The sequence below is a fragment of the Diospyros lotus genome, chromosome 13, assembly GCF_014633365.1.
Source record: "Diospyros lotus cultivar Yz01 chromosome 13, ASM1463336v1, whole genome shotgun sequence".
In the NCBI taxonomy this organism is placed as follows: Eukaryota; Viridiplantae; Streptophyta; class Magnoliopsida; order Ericales; family Ebenaceae; genus Diospyros; species Diospyros lotus.
In genome coordinates, this window is record NC_068350.1 from 40,401,242 (window position 1) to 40,425,314 (window position 24,073).

At 38.8% G+C, this 24,073-nt stretch overlaps 1 protein-coding gene across 25 annotated transcripts in view; it reads right to left on the bottom strand.

Moving 5' to 3' along the window:
- LOC127789328 (O-fucosyltransferase 1-like) overlaps positions 1-24,073 on the bottom strand; it is a 128,683-nt gene that overhangs the window by 82,994 nt on the left and 21,616 nt on the right. For 5 of the 25 annotated variants that reach the window (XM_052318235.1, XM_052318246.1, XM_052318232.1 and 2 more), the window contains one exon: positions 21,444-21,495. The exons of 5 other annotated variants lie outside the window; for them this stretch is intronic. In XM_052318235.1, the coding sequence (XP_052174195.1) occupies positions 21,444-21,495 (52 nt within the window). Of the gene's footprint in view, positions 1-7,754; positions 7,826-7,909; positions 8,025-21,443; positions 21,496-24,073 lie in introns of those variants that run through there. 15 more of the 25 variants (XM_052318234.1, XM_052318245.1, XM_052318231.1 and 12 more) reach the window with 10 other exon arrangements.

Below are 24,073 nucleotides of genomic sequence, written 5' to 3' on the forward strand. Positions count from 1 at the left end.
ATGCTCAAAAAATACTTCAATCTCCCCAATTCTTTAATTTCAAACTCATTGATTAAACATTCCCTTAGTTTATTAATTCCTTCCTCATCATTTCTGGTGACTATCATGTCATCCACATACACTATTAGTACCGTCACTCCTCTTGTGACCGAGTGATGGATGAATAGGGTATGATCCCTTTGGCTTTGCTTGCACCCTATAGTAAGCATCACTCTTGTAAACCAGGTAAACCAGGCCCTTGGGGATTATTTTAATCCATATAGGGCTTTTTTTAGTTTGCACACTACCTTCTCATGGGTTGTTGGGCCATAATCTGGTGGTAATTCCATGTAAACCCCTTCTTCTAGATCCCCACACAAAAATGCATTTTTTACATCATATTGTTGCAGTGACCAGCCTAGATTAGCAGCCAAGGATAGAAGTACCTTGACAGTATTCAACTTTGCAACCAGTGCCAAGGTTATCTAGGTAATCTGCCCATACACCTGTGTGTACCCCTTAGCTACTAGTCTTGCCTTGTACCTGTCTAATGATCCATCAGACTTATATTTCACTGTATATGAACAAAATTTAACACCTAACTAAACAGTTTGGTTGAAGAGAACTTAGGAAAAAATATCCCACGTTATCATGTATTGAACCATAGGCCAATCTCTTATACAAAAGGTTTCCTACTTAAGTTAGAACTCTACCTAGCTTCAAACACTATAAAGATATACCCATTCTAAGATACTTCTACTACTTTACATTATCTCTATTATTTAAGTAACATATCTTTACAATCTTATCTCCTATAATTTTTCCGGATATCTAGGAACTTTCTTCTTGTTCTTTATCCACATCATCTCGGCTTCATCTCTATCTCTTTCTCTTGTATCACGTTAATGACCTCTTCTTCTTTATCATAAACATACATATTTCTAACAGTATAGACCCACTTACATCACACTGGGTGTTTCCCTTTAGGCAACTGAACAAGCTCCCATGTTTGGTTCTTTTCTAGGATTGTCATCTCGGCCTCCATGGCATTCTTCCAATTCTCATTCCCTATTGCTTCAGAAAAAATTTTGGGAATAGGAATGGTATGAAGGCTAGTAAGAAAGGCTTTGTGTGGGGATAACAATTTGGAATAGGATAAGAACAAGTGTAAGGGATATTTGGTGCAGGTTCTAGTACCCTTCCTAAGTGTAATAGGCCAATCAAGATCACACTTAGAGGTTTTGGTTTCAGGTATGGGTTCAGTAGGTTCAATAGGCTCATCATTAGGTATTAAAAGTTCAACAAATGAATTACTTGGAGAGTTGTGAGGCGGGCTGTTAGAATTGTCAGTGCTGGCAGTAGTAGGATTAGGACTTGAATTGGAGGCGGGCTGTTAGAATTGTCAGTGCTGGCAGTAGTAGGATTAGGACTTGAATTGGATGCTGAGAGGGGAAGAAACCAACCCTTTTCTCCTAGAGTAAACCTGCAGTGGACGAGGAGTATTTGGTGAAGGCTCATCTAGTGTCGTACTCGATGAATCCTTTGGAATAACTGATGGGAGAGAGAAGGATGATAGGTCAGCATCAAGAAGAGTAGGAAACTGATCCTTATCTGCCAAAATTGGATTATGTCCATGAGGATGAGGTTGGCCAAGATAAGGGATATTCTTTGCAAAGGTTACATCGGCCGACACAAAGAATTTCTTGGAAAGAGGGTGATAGCACCAGTAACCTTTTTGAGTAGAGGAGTATCCAATGAAGATTCACTTCAGAGCACGAAGGTCTAGTTTACCTCTGTTAAGACTGGTGATATGATCAAAGGATACACACCCAAACACCTTAGGTTTCCAACAACTAGTAACATGAACATCAGGAAAGTGCTTGGTTAAAAGTTGAATTGGGCTGTGAGATTCAAGAGTATGTGAGGGCAATTTGTTGATAAGGAAAGTAGTTGTTAGGGCTGCTTCTCCCCAATAATGTTTAGGAACATTATGGTGGAATAGAAACGCTCTGGTAACAGCTAAGAGGTGGCCATTCTTCCACTCGGCCACTCCATTCTGTTTAGAAGTATAAGAGTAGGAAGATTCATGAATGATGCCTTTCTGTTGAACTTTCTGTTGAAAGAAAACATATAGGGATTAGTTAAAGAAATCCTTGGCATTATCAGACCTAAGTCTTTTTATTTCCACCCCAAACTGATTCTTAATCATGTTGTAGAATGTAGAAAAAATATTGTCCACCTCAAATTTATTTTTCAATAGATATAGCCATGCTACCCTAATACAATCATCCACAAAAATAATAAACCAACGTGCCCCATAAATATTGGGAACAGTTGAAGGGCCCAAACATCACTATGAATTACAGAGAAATGAAGATTTGCTCTTTTATTAGACGGAGGAAAGGACACTCTCTTGTGCTTTGCAAATTCACATACAACACAATGGAAATTTCTAGCATCTAGGTCCTTAAATAAAATTGGAAACATCACCCTAAGAGTAAAAAAAGAGGAGTGATCGAGACGGTAATGGTGCAGCCATAATTGATCTTTGTTGGACTGAGCCAGGCATGACACAAGGGGAACTTCCTCCTTTTTGTCCTGCTCACCTGGTTCCTTAAGATAGAAAAGTCCAGCCCTAACTCTAGCAAGCCCAATCATCCTCTTTGTGTCTTATTCCTGAACCTCAGAGAGAGTTTAATGAAAAATAACACTGCAATTAGTATCCAAGATGAGTTTTTGGATAGAGATGAGTTTGGTGAATAATTTAAGAACATGGAGGACATTTTTTTGGGTGAGATGTTCATTAAGAAGAACATCCCCTTGGCCAACAACAATGGTTAAGGAACCATATGCCATTGTAATTTTTCTGGAGCTTGAACAAGGGTTATAGGTGATGAAAAGATGGGAGAAAAGGGTCATGTGATCTGTAGAGTCTAGGATCCAAGAATTAGGATGAATTGTTTTTGAAGCATGTAGAGTAAAAGAAGGGGAAGAAATACATGTGAGTGCAAGAGAGCAGGTACCTTTTTCAGCCTTCTTGTTGAGAGGCTCCAAAAAACTTCTTAGTTTTTCAATCTCAGCCCTGTTAAGCTTCAAGGTATATCCCAGTTCTAGACCCTTCTGCTTAGATTATTGGTGGTTGCTGGCCATACACACCCCTTAGTTGTCCTCCTTTGGATGGCTTTCCATGGAGTTTCTAACATTTTTCTATGTTGTGCTAGAGCTTTTTGCAATAGGTACACCATAAGGAATCCCTGTCCACATCCGCCTTCTCCTCCCTAGGTCCTTTACTCTAATTAGGAACCTTCAGAGACACCAAGGCAGAGCTTTCTACTGGGGAACTGTCCAACATAACTCCCTTTCTTCCTTCTCCTACACGAACTATAGAAATTACTTCATTTAAAGAAGATAAATCCTCCTTACTGCGAGGATTTGTACCCTTACCGCCGCATCAAACTCCATATTAAGGTCGGATAGGAAATCATATGTCCTCTCCTTTTCCACAAATCTCTCCTGTAATGCAACATCTTCACTGCACTTCATCTTAAGGCATTGGTAATGGTTCAATTCCTTCCATAGGGTCTGCAACAAGTTTGCATATTCTGTAATGGACCTTATATCTTGCTTGGCGGCTGCCACTTTAGTCTTTATATCATAGATTTGTGCAACATCGTGAACCTTGGAGTAGGTAAGCTTCACTACCTCCCAAATATCCTTGGTTGTTGTTAGGAACATCACGGTATCGCTAATCTCTAAAACCATGGAGTTCTATAGCCAGGACATCACTAGGGAATCCTCCTCATCCCATGCTGCAAACGTGGGATCTCCCTCTTTAGGACCAGTTCCAAAAAGATGGCTTAGCTTCCCTTTTTCCTTTAGGAACGTATGGATCAGTTGGGACCACTTCAAGTAGTTCTTACCATTCAACTAGTAAGCTGCTTGAAGATTTTGCAATTCTCCCCCTGAGCCTCCACTATTAGTTTTGACAAACGGAATCTCTGTTGTATCGTTGGAATCAGCCGAATCCGACATAGGGTTATAAGTATTGGACATACTGTCCTATGAAGAAGATTGATGAAGGCCACAATAGTCCCAAAGAATGGTGACTATACTCCTATGGCTCTGATACCGTGTCAAGAAAGCCGTGAAAGGGCTTTCAATCTTATTTCCCTTTGAAGGGATAGATCAAATTATATACAAGACTTCCTGCAATAACTTAGGAAGTTTCTAAAAAACAGAATAGGAAAGTTTCCAAATTCAGATTTGGAAACCTATACAACTTAGGATACAACAAAATATAGAAAGTTACAGCAGCCTATCTTCTAGAAGATACACACTCTTGTTTAGAAAGAAAGTTAATCAAAGATAACAATCAAGCTGATCTGATCTTGCCCAAGAATGAGGACATGATCAGCCTCTTCATTGTTGACACTTTTCCTTCTTCTTCCTTTACAGGTGTATACAAGTCTAATTATTACCAAATTCGATAAAAATTTATGAAACTATGAAAGAAGGTAATGATTGTATATTAACCAGGTTCCATGAATGACCAAGATGACATAAGGGATTTGGCATGTCTTTATTTGGTTATGCTATGATTTCACTGTGGGATTTAAATTTATAGGCATTAAAGGCCTCTACAGTCTCTGTACCAGCCATAATATTGCCACTATAGGCCTAGGATAGTTGTTTGATGGTATTCAATCAGTGGTATTACTTGCAACTCAAGAGCAACAATTTCGAAAAGTGTGGCAAAATGGAAATTGGTGCTGAAGATGACAGCAGCAACAGTACAGTATGTAACAAAATACCCCAAAATGCATGTATGAATATTCCAATTTTTAGAATATTATCATGCTTGGTCACATATGCCCTATTGTAGTTCATCAGTAATGACATTGATACCTCCGAGTTATGCCTGGACAAAATTGTACTATAAGTTCTCACTTAGGGGAATCAGAGAAGTGCACATGGACCTGTGGGCCCAACATCCAGCCCCAGATAGGGTGAACGAGCTGCCCTGTTTACAATTTACAGTACGAGTCCTTCTCAATATTTCAACAAGTGGAACAGCCAAAAGAAGAAATTATCTCATGAAATTTTACAGGCATAAAGTAAACTTGATAATCTGCACAATGATATGCAAATTGAAGCTTTCAGGCATAGCTTGAATGGAATATCATGGGCTGATCTAGAAAGTTCCCTGTTTGGTGACAAATTTTGAACCACTCACTTTAAATGAAATCTGGTAGTGATCCACAAGTCTAGAAAATGCGAACAAGTTATGCTTGGAAAGCTAGTTTCTAACACTATATACAGTACGCAGTTCCAAGTTCCATACAGAAAGCTGTCCAAAACAGTCCGCAGATTAAGAACAGTCATTTTGGGATTCCCTTTACTCAACCAAATCTTGGCTAAGATTTACCAAATTTTACATATTTATAGTTGACAGGAATATCACTACGGGCTCAATTGTGGATTCTTCAGGTGTCACAAGTTAGGAGAAATAAATTTGCAAATTTGGTCTACCTGTATTCTCAGTTTGGGGCACAGCTGGATTAGGGGTCAAAAACTCCAATCAACTTTTAGTGAAATGCCATTCTCATGAACTAAACATATTTTTATAAGTATAGCTATAAGATGGCATAAATTTTAAAAAATAATTTGGAGAATTTAATGCTCTAAATTTTGACAAAGTAACTATGAAAAATGGTGAGTGAATAGTCATCAAACCATGCTTGTTTCTTGGCAACCAAGGGGAGGTTGTTTCTAACCAAATTGCAACACTCTTGCTGCAGTCGAGGGCTGTCAAAAGGGGGAAATTGTATCTTGAATTGGGGGCTGAAAAGAACCCAAGACATGGACCATAAATGGCTGAAAGTAGGAGGAAGAAAGGGCATGACCAGCTGGATTTTTAGTATGTCATCTAGCTACCTTTCTTCAGTTTTCACCTTCATAAAGGCCTCCCCTAGCAGCCAATTGAAGAACTTTTGATTAGTTGTGGGTGAGTGAAGAAGAGAAGAAAAAGAAGGGAAGATAGAAAGCCAAGAGCAGGGAGCAACTGGCAGCCTTGGAGCACCATTTGTAAGGTTCTTTTGGCGTGTTTTGGAGTGCAAGTAAGGGAGGGTGACAAAGAGTTGGATTGGAAGTTCTCCTTTATTTTTTCGTAAAAAAAATGCATCCATCTCTCTGAAATTCGGCTAAATATGTTGCTTTGTTGTTTTCTTGTCATGAAGTGCTCAAGTTTTGAAGCATGAGATGCACATGTGTTACTGCATGGAAAAGAATGTGGTTTTGGCATGAAAAGTATGCACAGAAAGACCCCTTGGGCCTCTTGTTTAGGCCATGTGTGCCTCCTGAAGGATTGTAATAGCCTACTAAGTTAGGCTCTGAGAGCCTCTTGTGACTTGTCTATAGGCAAAGGGTGACTCGTGTAGGACTAGTTTAAAGGAAAGATCATGCTTTGAAAGTGTTGAAACGCTCAAGTGCATTGAAAGATTTCACTCGTTCATGTGTATGTTTGCACAGAAAGTTCTTATTAAGGGCCTATTGTTTGATATTGTTGTCAATTTTTACGTGTACATTTTAAGTTGTTTTGTTTTCATTTTTGTTTTAAGTTTAAAATGAAAGAATATAAACATTGTGTCATTTTTCAAAATTTTGAAAAAAAACTGAAAATGGTATTTGAAAAAAAAAAATGTTTTGTACTTACTAGATGGTTCAACATGTTTAAAAAATATTTTTTGCTGACAAAAATACATATCCCTTTCAAAAAAGGCTGGGTTGGTCATTGGATTTATCACTATTAAGAATTGCCTCATTAATAGTTACATGGTCCGCTGCAACATTAGAGTATGCTATTGTTGGCTGGAGTCAACCTCATAGTCAATGATGCACTTGGGTTAAGTCATGGATTTATCACTGACAGGATTCACAAAGAGTCAAAGTAAGACTGCTTTGACATCTATTAAAAACAAGTGTACATTGCAATATTAATAATTGTGAGAAGTTAGAGATAGAACTTCAACTTGAAAAGCTAGTTTAACAGGTGGAGAGATCCTCCTCCTTGTATATAGCCCAGGTCTCCCTTGTGGACGCGATGTGGGATTCTCAATACTCCCCCTCACGCCGAAACTTCTCCAGTAACTGATACATGCCCAAGTGATCGGGTAGGGTACTGGTCCATGACCACGACCGAGGGTAGTCCCCCAGCCAAGGGTCGGCTCTAATACCGTGTGAGAAGTTAGAGGTAGAACTCCAACCTGAAAAGCCAGCTTAACAGGTGGAGGGATCCTCCTCCTTGTATATAGCCCAGGTCTCTCTTGTGGAGGCGATGTGGGATTCTCAACAATAATGAAGGAAATGACCCAAAAGGAGGCTACCAAAAATTTGACATTCAAATTCAATAATGACACGTCGCAGGATGTTTATGTGGATTGTTCTAACATTCAAGGACTGAAGAAAGAAGTGGTCGAATGGAAAACATGGTTAACTTTCTGCACCATCATAGGATAAAAGATATGCAAAAGATGTGTATATGAGCACAGACATCATATTGGACCTGTTACTGCACCCTTAATGCTAGCTTAATATACTACTGCAGGCTAAGAACACCTCGACTGACAACATTGACTCACTGCACAAGATATACTAGTGACATAAAATGAATATAATATCAAACTAGCCATTTATTATTTATGTAGTTCAAGCATTCCAGAACTAGCTTGAGCACTGAACAATGCACAAATGAAGTTTTATCAAGGTCAAACCATTACCAGTGTTGCATGAACAAAAGGACCAAGATAAATAGGTTGATAGTTTCAACTTCTCCTCAATCATTTCATACCTACAAAGTAAAATTTTCCTGATGAGAAATAGTGATGAACAGTTCATTGAATTATTTTGTTTTAGAACTGGCAACTATCTTTACCAGATTGGATAATTTGTGAATGCATGGATTTCATAGTTGTTTTGTTTTAAATCATGAAGTAATTCTTCTGCACCTTGTATGTAGGAGTATCCTCTTTGCATACAACTTTTAAGCCCTGTAGGGTCAAATAGATAGGACTATAAGTTGCAAAGATAGAAACAACATCTGCTAAGAGCAGAAATATGTAAATCAGAAAAACGACACAAGAAAATAATCAATTTACAAGCTTTTACTTGGTTCAATGCAGCTGCATGGAATGAATTAAATCAGAAATGCATCTAGAATTGGTAGGACCAACATTGAATCATGAACTGTTTTCATATGAATAAATTGAGTCTCAAGACGCTCATGCACAAATGTAAGGGAAAGGAATCAAACACCTGCTATATCCAGCCTTGTCCCATCAACGAACAAGTTTAACAGGTATATTAAGACATCCATTTGTGAACTCCAATACCATATGAAGTGTGGACACAATGACGAGCTACTAGCACAGTTGAAAACCTATTACAGATCGCCCCGAGTAAAGACTTGTACAGTAATCCTCCTAGCAGATGCAACTTGAAAATATAACTCAGTGGTGACAAGTTGTACAGACACTCGCACTAAATCTGAGCTTCATTTTCTCTTTGAGAAAGTGCCAAGTTGAAAACCCCAATTGTATGCATTTGTTATTCTTGTTACTAATTTTAAGATTTAAGTGTAGAAAAAGGAGAAAGGGAAGCGGTATTCCCATATTATTTTATTGATATGAGCAAAAATATTTATACAAGAGATACAATTCTCCCAAATTTTAGAGATTATATTTCTACTTTGTAGGACTAGGTAATAACAAATTTAAATACAAACAAATCTAATCAAACACTACCTAAGAAGATAAAATAAACTAACTAAGAAGATAAAATACAACAACAAGATAAATTAACAGCAATGAGCAGCCCCATCACAATCAGCACACACGGCCCGGTCCAGTAGCCCATCAATCAAATAACACCGGATATTTTATCACTCCCTCTCAAGCTGGTGAATGGATATCAGCCATTCCCAACTTACATAGCAAGTCTTCAAACCTCTTAATAGGCAACCCCGTTGTCAAAAGATCAGCTAGTTGTTGTTCAGATGGTACATAGGGAATGCAAATTAACCCATTTTCTAGCTTTTCTTTGATAAAATGTCGATCTATCTCCACATGTTTGGTTCGATCATGTTGCACGGGGTTATGTGCTATACTTATGGCTGACTTATTATCACAACATAATTTGATCGGCTCATGATGAGAAATCCGTAGGTCTTCCAAAATAATCTTCAACCACAATAATTCACAGAAACCTAGTGCTAGTGCCCTGAACTCAACCTCAGCACTAGATCTTGCCACGACTCCCTGTTTCTTACTCCTCCATGACATTATGTTTCCCCCAAGAAACACAATAACCCGTTGTGGAACGTCTATCAACCATAGATCCTCCATTGTCTGCATCAATATATCAGTAACATCTAATTCAACACTTGATTTAAACAAAATTTCCTTACCAAGAGTAGCCTTCAGATAACATAAAATTCTTCTCACAGCTTGCATATGTTCTTCCGTGGGATTATCCATAAATTGACTAACCAAACTTATTACAAATGCAATATCTAGTCTAGTATGAGATAAGTAAATCAACCTCCCAACTAATCTCTGATATCTGCCTTTATCCACTAGTGGACAATCAAAACTAGCCATCAGTTTGCTATTGAAATCCACTGGTGTACCTGCTCCTTTGCTATCAAATAACCCTGTTTTTGTAATAGGTCCAAAATATACTTTCTTTACAACAACAACAACAACAACATATCCAGCCTTTATCCCACTATGTGGGGTCGGCTACATGAATTCTAGACTTCCATGTATTTCTATCTTTTGTCATATCTTCATTGAGATCCATACACTTCATATCAAACTTTAATGTCTCCCTCAAAGTCTTCTTAGGTCTGCCTCTACCTCTTTTTTTGATTAATTATTCCATTTCATCAACTCCCCTCACAGGAGCGTCTCTTGGTCTCCTTCTCACATGACCAAACCATCCTAGTCTAGTCTCTCTCATCTTCTCCTCTATTGGCACTACTCCTATCTTATTACGAATAACTTCATTTCTAATTTTATCTTTTCTTGTATGGCCGCACATCCATCTTAACATCCTCATCTCCGCTACACTCGTCTTTTGCTCATGTTGGTATTTGATTGCCCAACATTCTGAGCCGTACAACAAAACTAGTCTTATAGCTGTCCTATAGAATTTTCCTTTCAATTTTAATGGGATTTTATCATCACATAACACCCCCGATGCATTTCTCCATTTTAGCCAACCTGCCTTAATTCTATGTGTGACATCCTCGTGAATTTCTCCATCTTTTTGAATCACTGATCCCAAATATCGAAAATGGTCTTTTCTTTGTAAGATTTAGTCTTCCAATTTTATTATAACATCCTCCACTCTTGCATTCTTACTAAATTTACATTCCATATATTCTGTTTTCTTTCTGCTTAATTTAAATCCCTTAGATTCTAAATTGTTTCTCCATAACTCAAGCTTAGTGTTCACTCCTTCTTTTGTTTCATCCACCAACACTATGTCGTCTGCAAATAGCATACACCATGGCACATCTGTCTGAATATCTTTAGTGAGTTCATCCATTACTAAAGCAAATAAGTATGGACTTAGTGCAGAACCTTGATGCAATCCTATTGTAATTTTAAACGGTTCAGTATCCCCTCCGCATGTTCTGACCCTTGTCTCTGCACCATGATACATGTCCTTAAGGGCTTGTATATAGGCTATTCGGACTCATTTTTTCTCTAAAACCCTCCATAATACTTCTCTAGGGACCCTATCATAGGCCTTTTCTAGATCTATAAATACCATATGTAGGTCCTTCTGATGATCCCGATACCTTTCCATTAGGCGCCTCAGTGGGTATATAGCTTCCATTGTTGACCTACCGGGCATGAAACCAAACTGATTTTCTGAGACCTCTGTTTCTTTTCTGAGCCTCTGCTCTATTACTCTCTCCCAGAGTTTCATGGTATGGCTCATTAACTTAATTCCTCTGTAATTTTCACAGTTTTGAACATCTCCTTTGTTCTTATATATAGGGACCAAAGTACTCTTCCTCCACTCATCTGGCATCTTTTTTGATTTAAGAATCGCGTTAAATAATTTCGTTAGCCAGGAGATACCCTCTTCTCCCATGCATTTCCATGCTTCTATTGGTATATTATCCGATCCCACCGCCTTATGATTTTTCATCTTTTTTAATGCTTGCCTTATTTCATTTGGACTTATGCGTCGATAAAATGTATAGCTCACGTTCCCTTCAGAGTTACTAAGATGTCCCAACCTAACTCTTGTGTCGCCATCATCATTGAATAATTTTGTGAAATACTCATTCCATCTCTCCTTAATCGCTCCCTCATTCACTAATACATTTTGATTTTCATCTTTTATGCATTTCACTTGATTTAAATCCCTTGTTTTTCTTTCTCTTGCTTTAGCTAATTTATATATATCCCTTTCTCCATCTTTTGTATCAAGTCGTTTATATAGATTCTCGTATACTTTTGACGTTACTTCACTAACAGCTTTTTTTGCTACATTTTTTGATTCTTTATAATTTTTTTGATTTTCTTCATTGTTGCACTGATATATAGCCTTATAGCAATTTTTCTTATTTTTAATTTTCAATTGCACTTCTTCATTCCACCACCAAGACTCCTTAAGGTTAGGGGCTCTACCATTTGTCTCTCCAAGCACTACCTTTGCTATGTTTCTCAGGGCATTAGCCATTTCTCTCCACATTTGATTTGTCTGTCCTTCTCCATTCCATTCTCTTCTACCCCTTAATTTTTCTTTGAAGATTAGTTGTTTCTCCCCTTTTAAATCCCACCACCTGATTCTTGGATTTTGTTTTATGTGATTTTTTCTCTTCCAATTTCTTACTTGGACGTCAAGTACTAGAAGTCTATGTTGAGTAGTCAAACACTCTCCTGGTATCACCTTACAATCCATACAACATTCCCGGTCCTCTTGTCTCATGAGGAAGTAATCTATTTGGGTGCTTGATGTGACATTTTTATATGTGATTAAGTGTTCGTCCCGTTTTTTGAACCTAGTATTGGTTATGATGAGCTCATATGCCATTGCAAAATCTAGAATAGACTTACCCTCATTATTAATTTCCCCGAATCCATACCCTCATGTACCTCTCTATAGCCGTTTCCGTCTCTACCCACGTGACCATTTAAGTCACCTCCTATAATCACTTTCTCTCCTCTTGGTATCATTTGTATGAGTCCCTCTAGATCCTCCCAGAATTTTGCTTTTATCTCCTCACCTAACCCCGCCTGTGGTGCATATGTACTAAAGATATTCATAGTCATTCTTCCTAGAATAACCTTCACCATAATAATCCTATCCCCTATTCTCTTTACATCCACTACCTCATCTACTAAGCTTTTATCCATAATGATCCCCACTCCATTTTTTGCTCAATCATTTCCTGTGTACCATATTTTATATCCATTTTCTGACAAAGTTTTTGCTTTTTTCCCTACCCATCTCGTCTCTTGAAGGCACATAATATTAATCTTTCTCCTAATCATCACATCTACCACTTCCATAACTTTGCCTGTTAATGTTCCTATGTTCAATGACCCAATCCTTAATCTATGATTTTGTTTTTGGCTTTGAATTTGATTTTGATTTTGATTTTGATTTTGTTTTTGGTTTTGGTTTTGATTTTGATTTTGTTTTTGGTTTTGATTTTGATTTTGATTTTGATGTTGGACTAACTTCTTTACCCACATCCGTCCAAGCAAATGCGGGAACCCTTGCTCATTTGTCACTAAAAAATACTTTAAAACCCCAAGATCCTTGATCTCAAATTCTCATGACAAATTTTCTTTAAGTTGTGCCTTTTCATCAAGATCATCCCCACTGACTATGATGTCATCAACATATACTAAAAGAGCTGTCACCCTTCCACTACTCGATTGCTTCAAGAAAAGTGTATGATCACCCCTACTCTAACGATAGCCCATATGCCTCATAGCTTTAGAAAAACGATCAAACCATGCCCTCGATGATTGTTTAAGCCCATAAAGGGCTTTCTTTAGTTTGCATACCTTTCTTGAAAACCCATTATCAAATCCAGGTGGTGGCTCCATAAATACCTCCTCTTCTAGATCTCCATGCAAGAAAACATTCTTAACATCAAATTGTTGTAACTTCTAGCTATAGTGTGTTGCTAGAGCCAATAGGATTCACACAGTTGCCATCTTTGCCACAGGTGCAAACATTTCAAGATAATCAATACCATAAGTCTGAGTATAACCTTTAGCAACTAACCTTGTTTTATCTCTCTAGGGTTCCATCTACATTATATTTCAGGTTAAAGACCCATCGACAACCTACAGCCTCGACTCCCTTTAGTCTAGTAACAATGTCCCACGTGTGATTCTTTTCCAAGGCTTGCATCTCCTCTTGCATTGCTTGAATCCAATTTTTATCTTTGAAAGCCTCACTAAATGTCTTAGGGATAGGAATAGTATCCAAGGAGGTTAGGAATCCCTTATGTTTAGAGGACAAACAATGGTAAGATAGGTAGTTTGTCAAGGGATGTTGAGTGCAACTTCAGATTCCTTTTCTAAGGGCAATAGGCAGGTCCAAGTCATTAGTAAGAGGCAATGAAGTAGGTGAGGGAGAAGTAACCTCAATGCCTCGATTTGGAGAAGGTGTCGATGCCATTGGAGACTTTGGAATGAGTTGTTGTGTCCGTCTCTTGAAGACATAAGAAGATCCCTTGAATTGAACTGGAGAGGAGGGCATCATTGTTGAAGGTTGCTGGTCTTGAGGAACCTGTTGCTTCTGATCATCTATGGACAAAATAGATGGATCGTGAATTTGAGGCTTACGAGGTGTGTCCAAAATTGGTAGATCAAGACTAGTTCACCATGAGGGGTGTGTTTATCTTGACTGCCAGACTTAGGAAAAAATGATTGATTCTCAATAAATGTAACATCTTTGGACACAAAATTTCTTAGTAGCTGGATGATAACATTTATAGCTTTTTTGAGTGGGTGAGTAACCTAGGAACACACATTTGAGAGCTCGAGGATCCAACTTATCCCTAAGATGTTTGGACACATGAACGAAGGCAATACAACCAAACACTCTTAGAGGAGGGGGAGTATGAAACACCACTTCAGGAAAATAGGAGGACAAACATTGAACCAGACTTTGATGATTAAGGAGAGTAGAAGGAACACAATTAATCAAGTAGGTAGCAGTTAACACTGCTTCTCCCCAAAAATTCTTGGGAACAAAATGATGAAGCAAAAGAGCCCTAGTAACATTGAGTAAATGCCTCATTTTCCTTTCCACTACTTCATTTTGTTGTGGGGTATCAACACATGACGACTCATGCATGATTCCTTCTTGATAGAAAAAAGTAGGCAAGTGATGATTAAAGTAGTCCCTTGTATTATCAGTTCGAAATTTTTTAATTTTGATGCCAAATTGAGTAGATATCATCTTATAGAATGTAGGCAAGATAGAGCTGATAGCTACCTTATCCTTTAAGAGATACACATATGTCATTCTTGTACAATCATCAATAAAAATAATAAACCACCTAGCCCCAAAAACATTGGGAATTCTAGATGGTCCCCATACATCCGAATGAATCAAGTTGAATGAAATGGAGGATAATGTATTACTCACAGGATAAGAGACTCTTTGTAGTGTTTGATTAGCCAATTTTTCTAGGCAACTTGATTTCTAGTTTTTGGTCACGTGATGCCAATTTCTAGCTTTTGTTGGAAATGATTTTCTTGGGGGGGGGGGGGGGGGGGGGAGGAATCCATTTTCCATGGAAATGGAAATCAGCCCACAATCTAGCAGAGGAAAAGAAGAGCAGCTGATTGTCGCGAGGAAGAGGAGAAGTGTGGCCGGCGGTTGCGAGGAGGAGGAGAAGCCAGGTCGGCGGTCACAAGGATGAGAAGCAATGTGGCCGGCGATGGCCGCTCTGCAACCGACGATGGGGGGAGGCAGGGAGAAGAAGTGGGTTTGGGTGGGAGGGAGGGAGGGAGGGAGGGGGGGGGGGGGAGAGAGATGGGCAACGAAGATGGCGGCGATGGCAGCAAAGATGGGCAGCAGCACGAAGCTTCATCACTATGAAGGTAAACAGAATCCCGAGCACGAAGCTTACCGCAAAGGCTCTGAAAGTGAGTTGGTCCTTCCATGGCGGCACCTCCTTGGAGTCAAAAATCCGCTCGACGAACACCTCATCGACCTCCTCTCCTTCCTCTAGCGCCTTCTTATTCTCTAGGTCTCGATCCGGGGGAATAACGACGCCGCTCTCGTTAGCGCTTTGCGCTTGCCTGGCTGTGCTGCTGGATCTCTCCATTCTCCGGCGATGGCAGTGATGGGGGGAGGCAGGGAGGAGAACTGGGTTTGGGAGGGAGAGGGGTGGGAGAAAGAGAGAGATGGGAGGAGGCAATGAGGAGACGGGGCAGGTTTGGGGAGGAAATTCAATAGAAAATAAAATTATAATCAAACACCCTCAATTGATAATTTCCATGCAAATAATTTCTAGGCAATTGAATTGCCTAAAACTTATTTTCTTTCCATGCAAGTTCCATCCTTGCAATCAAACGCACCCCTATGGTGTTTAGAAAATTCACACACATCACAATGAAGACTAGATATATCTAGGTTTTGAAACAAAGCTGGAAACATGGATTGCATTACAGTAATAGAAGGATGTCCAAAACGGTAGTGCTGAAGTCAAAAAATATTAATGGAAGTTGTAGAAGTAGACTGAACAGGCTGGAAATTATTGCTGGAAGTGGTAGATGCAGGCTGGGTAGGCTGGAAAAAATAGGCGGTACAGGCAGGTTGCTCCCCCTCAATAGCTGAATGTGTAGTCTTTAGGTAGTACAATCCATTCCAAAGCTCAGCCGCACCAATCCTCTTCCCCGAATCCAGTTCCTGAAACTCACACTTGTTAGGTGAAAACACAACACAGCAATTCAGATCCTTGGTTAATTGGTGGACAGAAATCAAATTGTTAGAAAGATTGGGCACATGAAGAACATGGGAAATAGGTAATGAAGGGTTGAGGTTCATATTACCATGACCAGCTATAGGGATAGCCTCTCCATTGGCTACTGTTAGATTCTCCGATTTGTTCACTGGTGTATAAGAGCTAAGGCCATTCATGTCAAAGGTCATATGATTGGTGGCTCCAGAGTCTAGGATCCATAACTGATCCCTAATAGTTTGTGAGGCAGTCTTAGATTTAGAATTCAAAGAGTTAAAGCAGATACCTGATTAAGCAATGGAACAAGAGCTGTCTTGGATGGTCTTCAAGAAGGTTTTGAGCTTGCTAATCTCCTCAGCATTCAGCTGATCTGCTGTAATTTCGAATCTGCCTCTGCTAGGGTCGGTTCCTCCTCCTTAGTTGTGTGAAAAGCTTGAGTTTGAGCAGGATTTCTGGGCTATATGTTTCTCATGCCTCCAACCCTATTTAAAACTGCTACTTTTCCATGTAGCTTGAAACAGGTCTCCCTAGTATGCCTTGCCTTTTTGCAGAAAGTGCACCATAGATTCTCTTGGTTTTATCCCCTAGGGTTGAACTCCATCCTGCCCTGCTGCTGCCTAGACCAAGCACCATCCCTTTTATTAGTCACCATTTCAGATCCTTCAGCTACCACTTCATTTAGCATAGCTATCCGTCTATACTCCTCACTCCGCACAATAGAGAACACTTCATTGAGAGAAGGAAGTTTTTCTCTACCTAAAACTTGCACCCTTACTTGATCAAAATCTGTATTTAAACCTGCCAAGAATTCCACTACTCTATCCCTTTCAACTATGGCATTTATAGTGGCTGCATCTTCACTACACTTCATTTTTATATCTTGGTAATGATCCAACTCCAACCAAAAACAATTTATCTTATTGTAGTACTCAGTAACAGTCAAAGAGCCATGTTTTGTACCTACTAATTTTCACCCTAAGGTCAAAGATTACAGATGCATCTTGAATCTTAAAGTATGTTTGGCAGTGTCCCAAATCTCCTTAGCAGCAGATAGGAACATGCAATTTTTACTTACCTCAGGTTGCATTGTACTCCAAAGCCATGACATAATCATTGAATCCTCAATTTCCCATGCCGAAAACACTGGATCCTTTGCATCTAGAGATGGCTCGGTTAGGTGAGCCATCTTCCTACGTCCTTTCAAAAACATCTGCACAAGTTGTGCCCACTGCAAATAATTCCTCCCATCAAGCCTATAGGACTGATGTATTCCAGGTAGGTCACTGGTAAGAGTATTCTCCATTGGCATATCACATGAAATACCACTTTTTGTCATTAAGGGATTAGTCTCAGAAATATCTAACACGGTAAGGACTAATAGAAACCAGCAGCAGCACAGTCACAGTCACAACCCTTAATAAAAACCAATAGCAGCACAGTCACAGTCACAGCCGTCACGAACACGAAGGATTTCGACACCAGGGGTGGGCTAAACAGTCGTCGGAGGACCGATCTAGAGCAGCTGAAGGTGAAAGGTCAACGAACGCGCCTTCACGCGTCAGCGCGTGGGGTCGAAGACAAACTAAAGGCGGCACGTGGGCGGCGGTGGGTCTCTGATGGTCGGCCGATCGAATGAGGCGAACCCAATAGTGGTGGTAGTGCTGGTAGGCGGTGGTTGGACAATGATGTTCTGACTTCAATAGTGATGGTGCAATGAAGGCACTTGAACAGATTGAAACGATAGTGCAATAAAGGCACTGGGGTTTACTGTACCAGCCTATTAACGAGACTCTGATACCATGCATAAAAAGGAGAAAGGGAAGCGGCATTCCCATATTATTTTATTGATATGAGCAAAAATATTTATACAAGAGATACAATTCTCCTAGATTTTAGAGATTATATTCCTACTTTGTAGGACTAGGTTACAACAAACTTAAATACAAACAAATCTAATCAAACACTACCTAAAAAGATAAAATAAACTAAGAAGATAAAATACAGCAGCAAGATAAATCAAAAAGATAAATTAACAGCAACGAGTAGCCCCATCACAATCAGCACACACGGCCCAGTCCAGCAGCCCATCAATCAAATAACACCAGATATTTTAACATTAAGATTAAACAAAAGAGACTGAAATTTTTTTATCATCCTCACAAGACTTAATCCACTTGGTGGGATCAGCCAAATGAACTCTAGCTCTCCAATCATCTCTATTCATGGTCACATGATGCAAATTATAGAAGAAATACTTAGCTCCTAACAAGTGGCAGCAAGAGAATGGGGGCATGTGGCAGTTTGCTATTGCATGATTGTTTCTATGTTGGCAATTATTGGATGTTAAATCAATAGTTACTGGTTGTTGTTTGTTGTACCAACTACAGAATATGTTATTTGGCTTGGGTGTGTGTTAGTTGGATGTTAGCTTGAAATTGGAGATAGTTCTAGAGATGGTTACAGAATTCCCTCCAGAAACTAACTCTTCTATCTCCAATAAACTCTTCTGTATTTTCTCTTTTGGAATATTAGAGAACCAAATTTCAGCTCTCTCTCTCTCTCTCTCTCTCTCTTATATTTCCAGTGATGATCACTGGCCTATAGAGAGTTTTTCTTGGTAGATGTCTGAAATTTTCTTTGAGTTGCCTCTCCCTTTTTTGGTACAAACTTCTTCCATTCATCCACTCTCAGCACAAGTGCCTCCATTAATCTTCTTCTTACTGTCCAAGACATCTTAATCACATCTCGTGCATCTTATCTTTAATAGATGCCTCTTCCAACTTATTACAAATAATCTCATGTGTAGTTATATCTTTTCTTGTATGGTCGACACTCAATATGACATCTTTGTTACTCTCAATAATCTCTGTCCTAGTTACGCTCATATTTTACATATAGCGGTACTTAACTGCCGGCATTTCATGCCATAAAACAAAACTGGTCTTAAGTCATTTCATAAAACTTTCTTTGTAGCTTTAACAAAATTTTACGATTGCATCAATGCCTAGATGCAATTCTCCACTTTAACCATCCAATTCAATTTCATAGTAAAAGAGGATCTATCATGATTATTCTTCTATAGTAGCAAAAGCAATCGGTCATATTGAAAAATGGCTTCAACTACCCAAATACACAACTTTCTTATGAGACAAAAGGATTGCTTATGTTGTAAAAATTGCCAAGTTATACTAACAGAATGCCTAACCACTCAACATAGGCTTACAGTCCTTAATGTCCATATCAAAAAATGGAGGAAGAATAATACAAAATGAAACCCAAGAATCAAAGTGGTAGGATTTAAAAGGTAACAAATAAGCTATTTTCAAGGAAAAAATGTATGGCTAAAGAGATTGAACTATAGAAGGAGAGCCAACCAAATATAGATTGAGATGGTACTGCTATTTGAAACATGACAGTAATAGTTCTAGGAGAATAGAAGGGAAAAGCTTCAAACCTAAAAGAGACTTTGGTGATGGAATGTAACGAAGAAAACCTGAAGAGTATATCTTGACAAAAAGAGGAGCAGTTGGATTACATCAAATATTTGTGAATTGAAATCTTATCTCTTTGCTCTTATGATGGATAAAATTCACAAAGTACATTCAAGAGAAGCGTGTTGGAGTATGTTCTTTGCAGATAATAGTCTTCATAGATGAGACAAAAGAAGGCATGAAATAATAAACTTGAATTATGGAGAAACACACTAGAATCCAAATTTTATATGGTAAATAGTCAAAAAAACTAGATATATAGAATCCAAATGTTATCCCAAGAAAAGATCAATTCCGATATCTTGGATCAATTGCTTCACACACACACAAGCACAAAAGAAAAAAGGGTAGATTATGGAGGATGTTACTCAGCATTAAGGAAGAATGGTCAAAGTTGTGAAGTGCTTCCAGCATTTTATGCAATCGTAAAATCCCTTAAAGCTTAAGAAAAGTTTTAGAAGACAACTATAAAACCATCTCTGTTGTATGGCTTATTGGACAGTTAAATATCAACATGTGAAAAACATAAGCATAATTGATATGAAGATGTTACGATGGATATGTATTAAGGGGGTGTTTGTTAATCAAGATAAGAGGAAGAAAATGTCAGATACGGGAAGCATTTTGAATGTTTGGTCTTTCCAACGTGTTTGTTAAATTTAATTAACCATTTCCGGAAAAGTCTCACGTGACCTCTTATCTCCCCCTTTCAAAATAAATTTATTCGACCTCCCCCCTCTGATAAATTTATCTGGTTCTTTTAAGATAAGACTTAATTACTTATATATCCCTTGTAGGATAGTTAATGCCATTTAATGCATTTTAAATATTTAAATTTATTAAAAAAACTTATTTATTTAAGTCTTATAATTAATATTATTTAATACATTTTTAAATTGTTATATGTTTTGACAATTTTTAAAATTTAAATGACATTATTCATTTCATTGATTTTTAAAATTTAAATTTCTCTCTCTATATATATATATTTTATTAAAAAATATAATTCTTTTCACCAATTTTTAAATTATTTAATTTAATTTATATTTTATTATCTATTATGAAAATATGTTTTGGCCATTTTTAATTATCTAGGTGGAATTATTGTAATTCTAATAATAATTATTTCTACTTTTTAAATTTATTTTTGAACATGAATTTAGAAAATAAAAATTATTTTTATTTTTTTGACAATTTATATTAATCATAAAATAGTATTTTAATCATAAATTTAATAATAGGGATATTTTGGTAAAAAAACTCTTATCTTGGTACTTATCATATGTATTAACAAACACATAAAAAGAAAAAATACAATTATTAGTGGATTCCAAAAAATTTAACAAACACTCTGATAGAAATCTTGGAATGCTTTCTAGTCTTATCTTGATCATTCCATATCTTGATTCGGAATGCATTCCAACCTTATCTTGATACCTCTTATTTTGCTCATTTTAACAAACGCCTCCTAAAAAGAAAAGGACAAAATAAGGAATAGGATTATATATAATAAATTTCGAGTGGCACCTACTACAGATAACATGCATGAGACATTGAAATGGTTTGAATATGCAAGAAGAAGGTTAATGGATGTAGCTGTGAGGTGAATTGATGAAATAGAAAAACTTTGTGGCAAATGAGGGAGAGAAAGACTAAAGAAAACTTAGTGGGGAACCCTTAAATGATACATAAGATATGATGACCTTACAGAGGATAAGAACACATATATAAATGGTTGGAGGTCTAGAATTTATGCAGCTGACCCCACCCAAACTAAGGCTTGTGATTCTTTTGTTATTGTTGTTCTATATGATTGTTAGAATCCAACCTACACAAATTTCATATTTAGGACATAGCTTGAAAGCCAAAGTAGGAGAAAAGAAAGCGTGATGCCATGCATGAAGTGGTAATCACAATATCAATTGTCATTTCAGGATCAAATATTGTGGAATAGTCTTACATACCTTCCAAATCAAGAGGCCTACCATCTTTAAAAAATATTCTGGCAAGCTCATTCTGAAAGAAAAGATAGAGATGTATTTAAGAAAATTATATAAAGAACAAAGACATAGAATTAACATATGATTTGAATAGAAAAGGTTAACCTCTTGAACTACTTGGAGTGTATAACTACAGTATGTATACATCCTTTGTCATCCTTCTAAGCTATGACCCTCTAAGCTACAACTGTTGGGAATGATTTCTGTAATGGAAGACGAGGAACAAACAATGAACAATGATAGGGTAAGTATGAACAAGAATAGTCATAAGGTCAGGTCATAAGGATACTCTTTTCTTGGCAATCAGGAAAGAACTTTATCTAATAAAAATGGAAGTATAAGTACAACATACTAGATAAACAAAAAACAAGCAAAGCAGGATCCTAGGCTATGTCACAACCCGCTAAAGGATAGCAGGGTTTACTGCAATTCCGAGAGGATTGCTAGGTTGAAGAAGGGAGTGTGAGGGAGAATAGACGAGATAGCGAAGCAGGCGAGAGAGAGAGAGAGAGAAGACTGGAAATGAATATTCTGATTGCCTTTTTACATACCGTTACACTGCATAACATGGTACTATATAAAGGCGATTGGGAGGTCATTCCCTGACAGTGGGGCCCTCTCCTAATCATGTACCGAATATTCTAACAACCTACTGCTCCTGCTATGGCCTACTGCTCAGCTGGAGAGAATTACATTAAGGCAAAAAGAAAAATAAAAATGCTATCCGACCAGCTCCATGAGTGACAATGCTCCCCTCTTGAGTGCTTCCTTGTCCTCGAGGAAGATTGATTAGGCTAACCGCGCAAGGGAATTTCTGAAGCAATTTAGGTAGATATTCCCAAGTGTTTCCTTCCTGAGTGCTTCCCTGCCATTTGACCAAGACTTGGATTAAGGGCACTCCTCCTTGCTGAATCACTCGTCTTCCGAGTATGGCTTCTGGTTCTACCGCCTGCTCACTTTCCTTAGGTAGGGGTGGTAGCGTGGCATTTGCCGGCTGACCCCCAATTGACTTCTTCAATAGCGAAACGTAAAATACGGGATGGATGTGTGTGTCGGCCGATAATTGCAGTCGATACGCCACCTTCCCTATCTTGTTAGTTATAGGGAAGGGTTCGAAATACTTGGGGCTGAGCTTAGTAGCTTTCCCGCGTGTCAGTGATCGCAGGTGCGGCAGTTTCAACCTTAGGTACACTTCATCCCCGACCTCAAACTCCATTTCCGTCCTCCTCCTGTCCGCGTACTGCTTCATACGGTGCTGAGCGAAGGCCAGCTCTTGCTTTATTTGCCGTGTCACTTCTCTCTTTTGTTGTAAGTATTCTTCTATTGTGGCTGCGTCTGATCCTCCTCCTATTGCGGGTAGCAAGGGGGCTTTGTACCCGAATAGAGCTTCGAAGGGGGTGGTCCTAATAGCTGAGTGTCGGGTGGTGTTATACCACCACTACGCCAGGGACAACCACCTGTGCCATTCCTTAGGTCGTAATAGGCATACGCACCTTAGATAAGTTTCGAGGCTCTGATTTACCCTCTCGGTTTCGCCATCCATTTGGGGGTGGTAGGCCGTGGACAGCCGTAGATTCGTTCCCAGAGACTTCATCAGTTCCTGCCAAAAGAGGCTAGTGAACATGCTATCCCTATCGGAGACTATATTATGAGGGACCCCATGTAGCTGAATTACACGGTCCAAGAAGGCTCTTGCCACCTCCTGAGCTGTGTAAGGATGGGCTAACCCGATGAAGTGGGCGAATTTCGTGAACCTATCCACTACCACCAGGATACTGTCTTTTCCCTCTGATCTAGGTAAACCATCCACGAAATCCATCGACACACTGGACCAAGCCTGATCCGGAATGGAGAGGGGTTGCAGCAGTCCAGGGTAAGGTACCCGCTCCATTTTGCACCTTTTGCAAACATCACAACTCCTCACGAACTCCTTTACCTCAGTCTTCATTCTTGGCCAATAGAATATCCTTTAACTCTTACATACGTGTTCTGTTCGCCGAAATGGCCTCCCAAAGGTGACTCATGCAAGGCCTGCATGATCTTCCTTTTTAGCTCAGGCTGGTTTCCGATCACTATTCATCCCTGATACCTCAACATTCCCCCTTTCAGGGTATATCCCTCCACCTCCCCTTGCTTCACCGTAAGTTCCTCTAGCAAGGCAGTGATCCTGGGATCGTTTCCATAGCTGTTGACTACTTCCTCATACCACTGTGGAGTCACTATTGTGACTGCTGCAAGGTTTCCCTCTTCGTGGCATCGAGATAGGGCATCAACAGCTATGTTTTTTTTCCCTTTTCGATATTGTATCGTATAATCTAGTCCCATGAGCTTGGCCATTCCCTTGCGCTGTAGCTGCGTTTGAAGTCTTTGCTGCAGAAGATATTTCAGACTTTCATGGTTTGTTTTGATGATGAACCGCCCCCCTTTCAAGTAATGCCTCCATCGATCCACAGCCATGAGGACTGCCAAGAACTCTTTCTCATAGATGCTTAACCCAGAATGCCGGGGACCTAACACTTGGCTTAAGAAGGCAATTGGTCTCCCCTCTTGTGCCAGCACTGCCCCAATGCCAGTGCCACATGCATCGGTCTCCA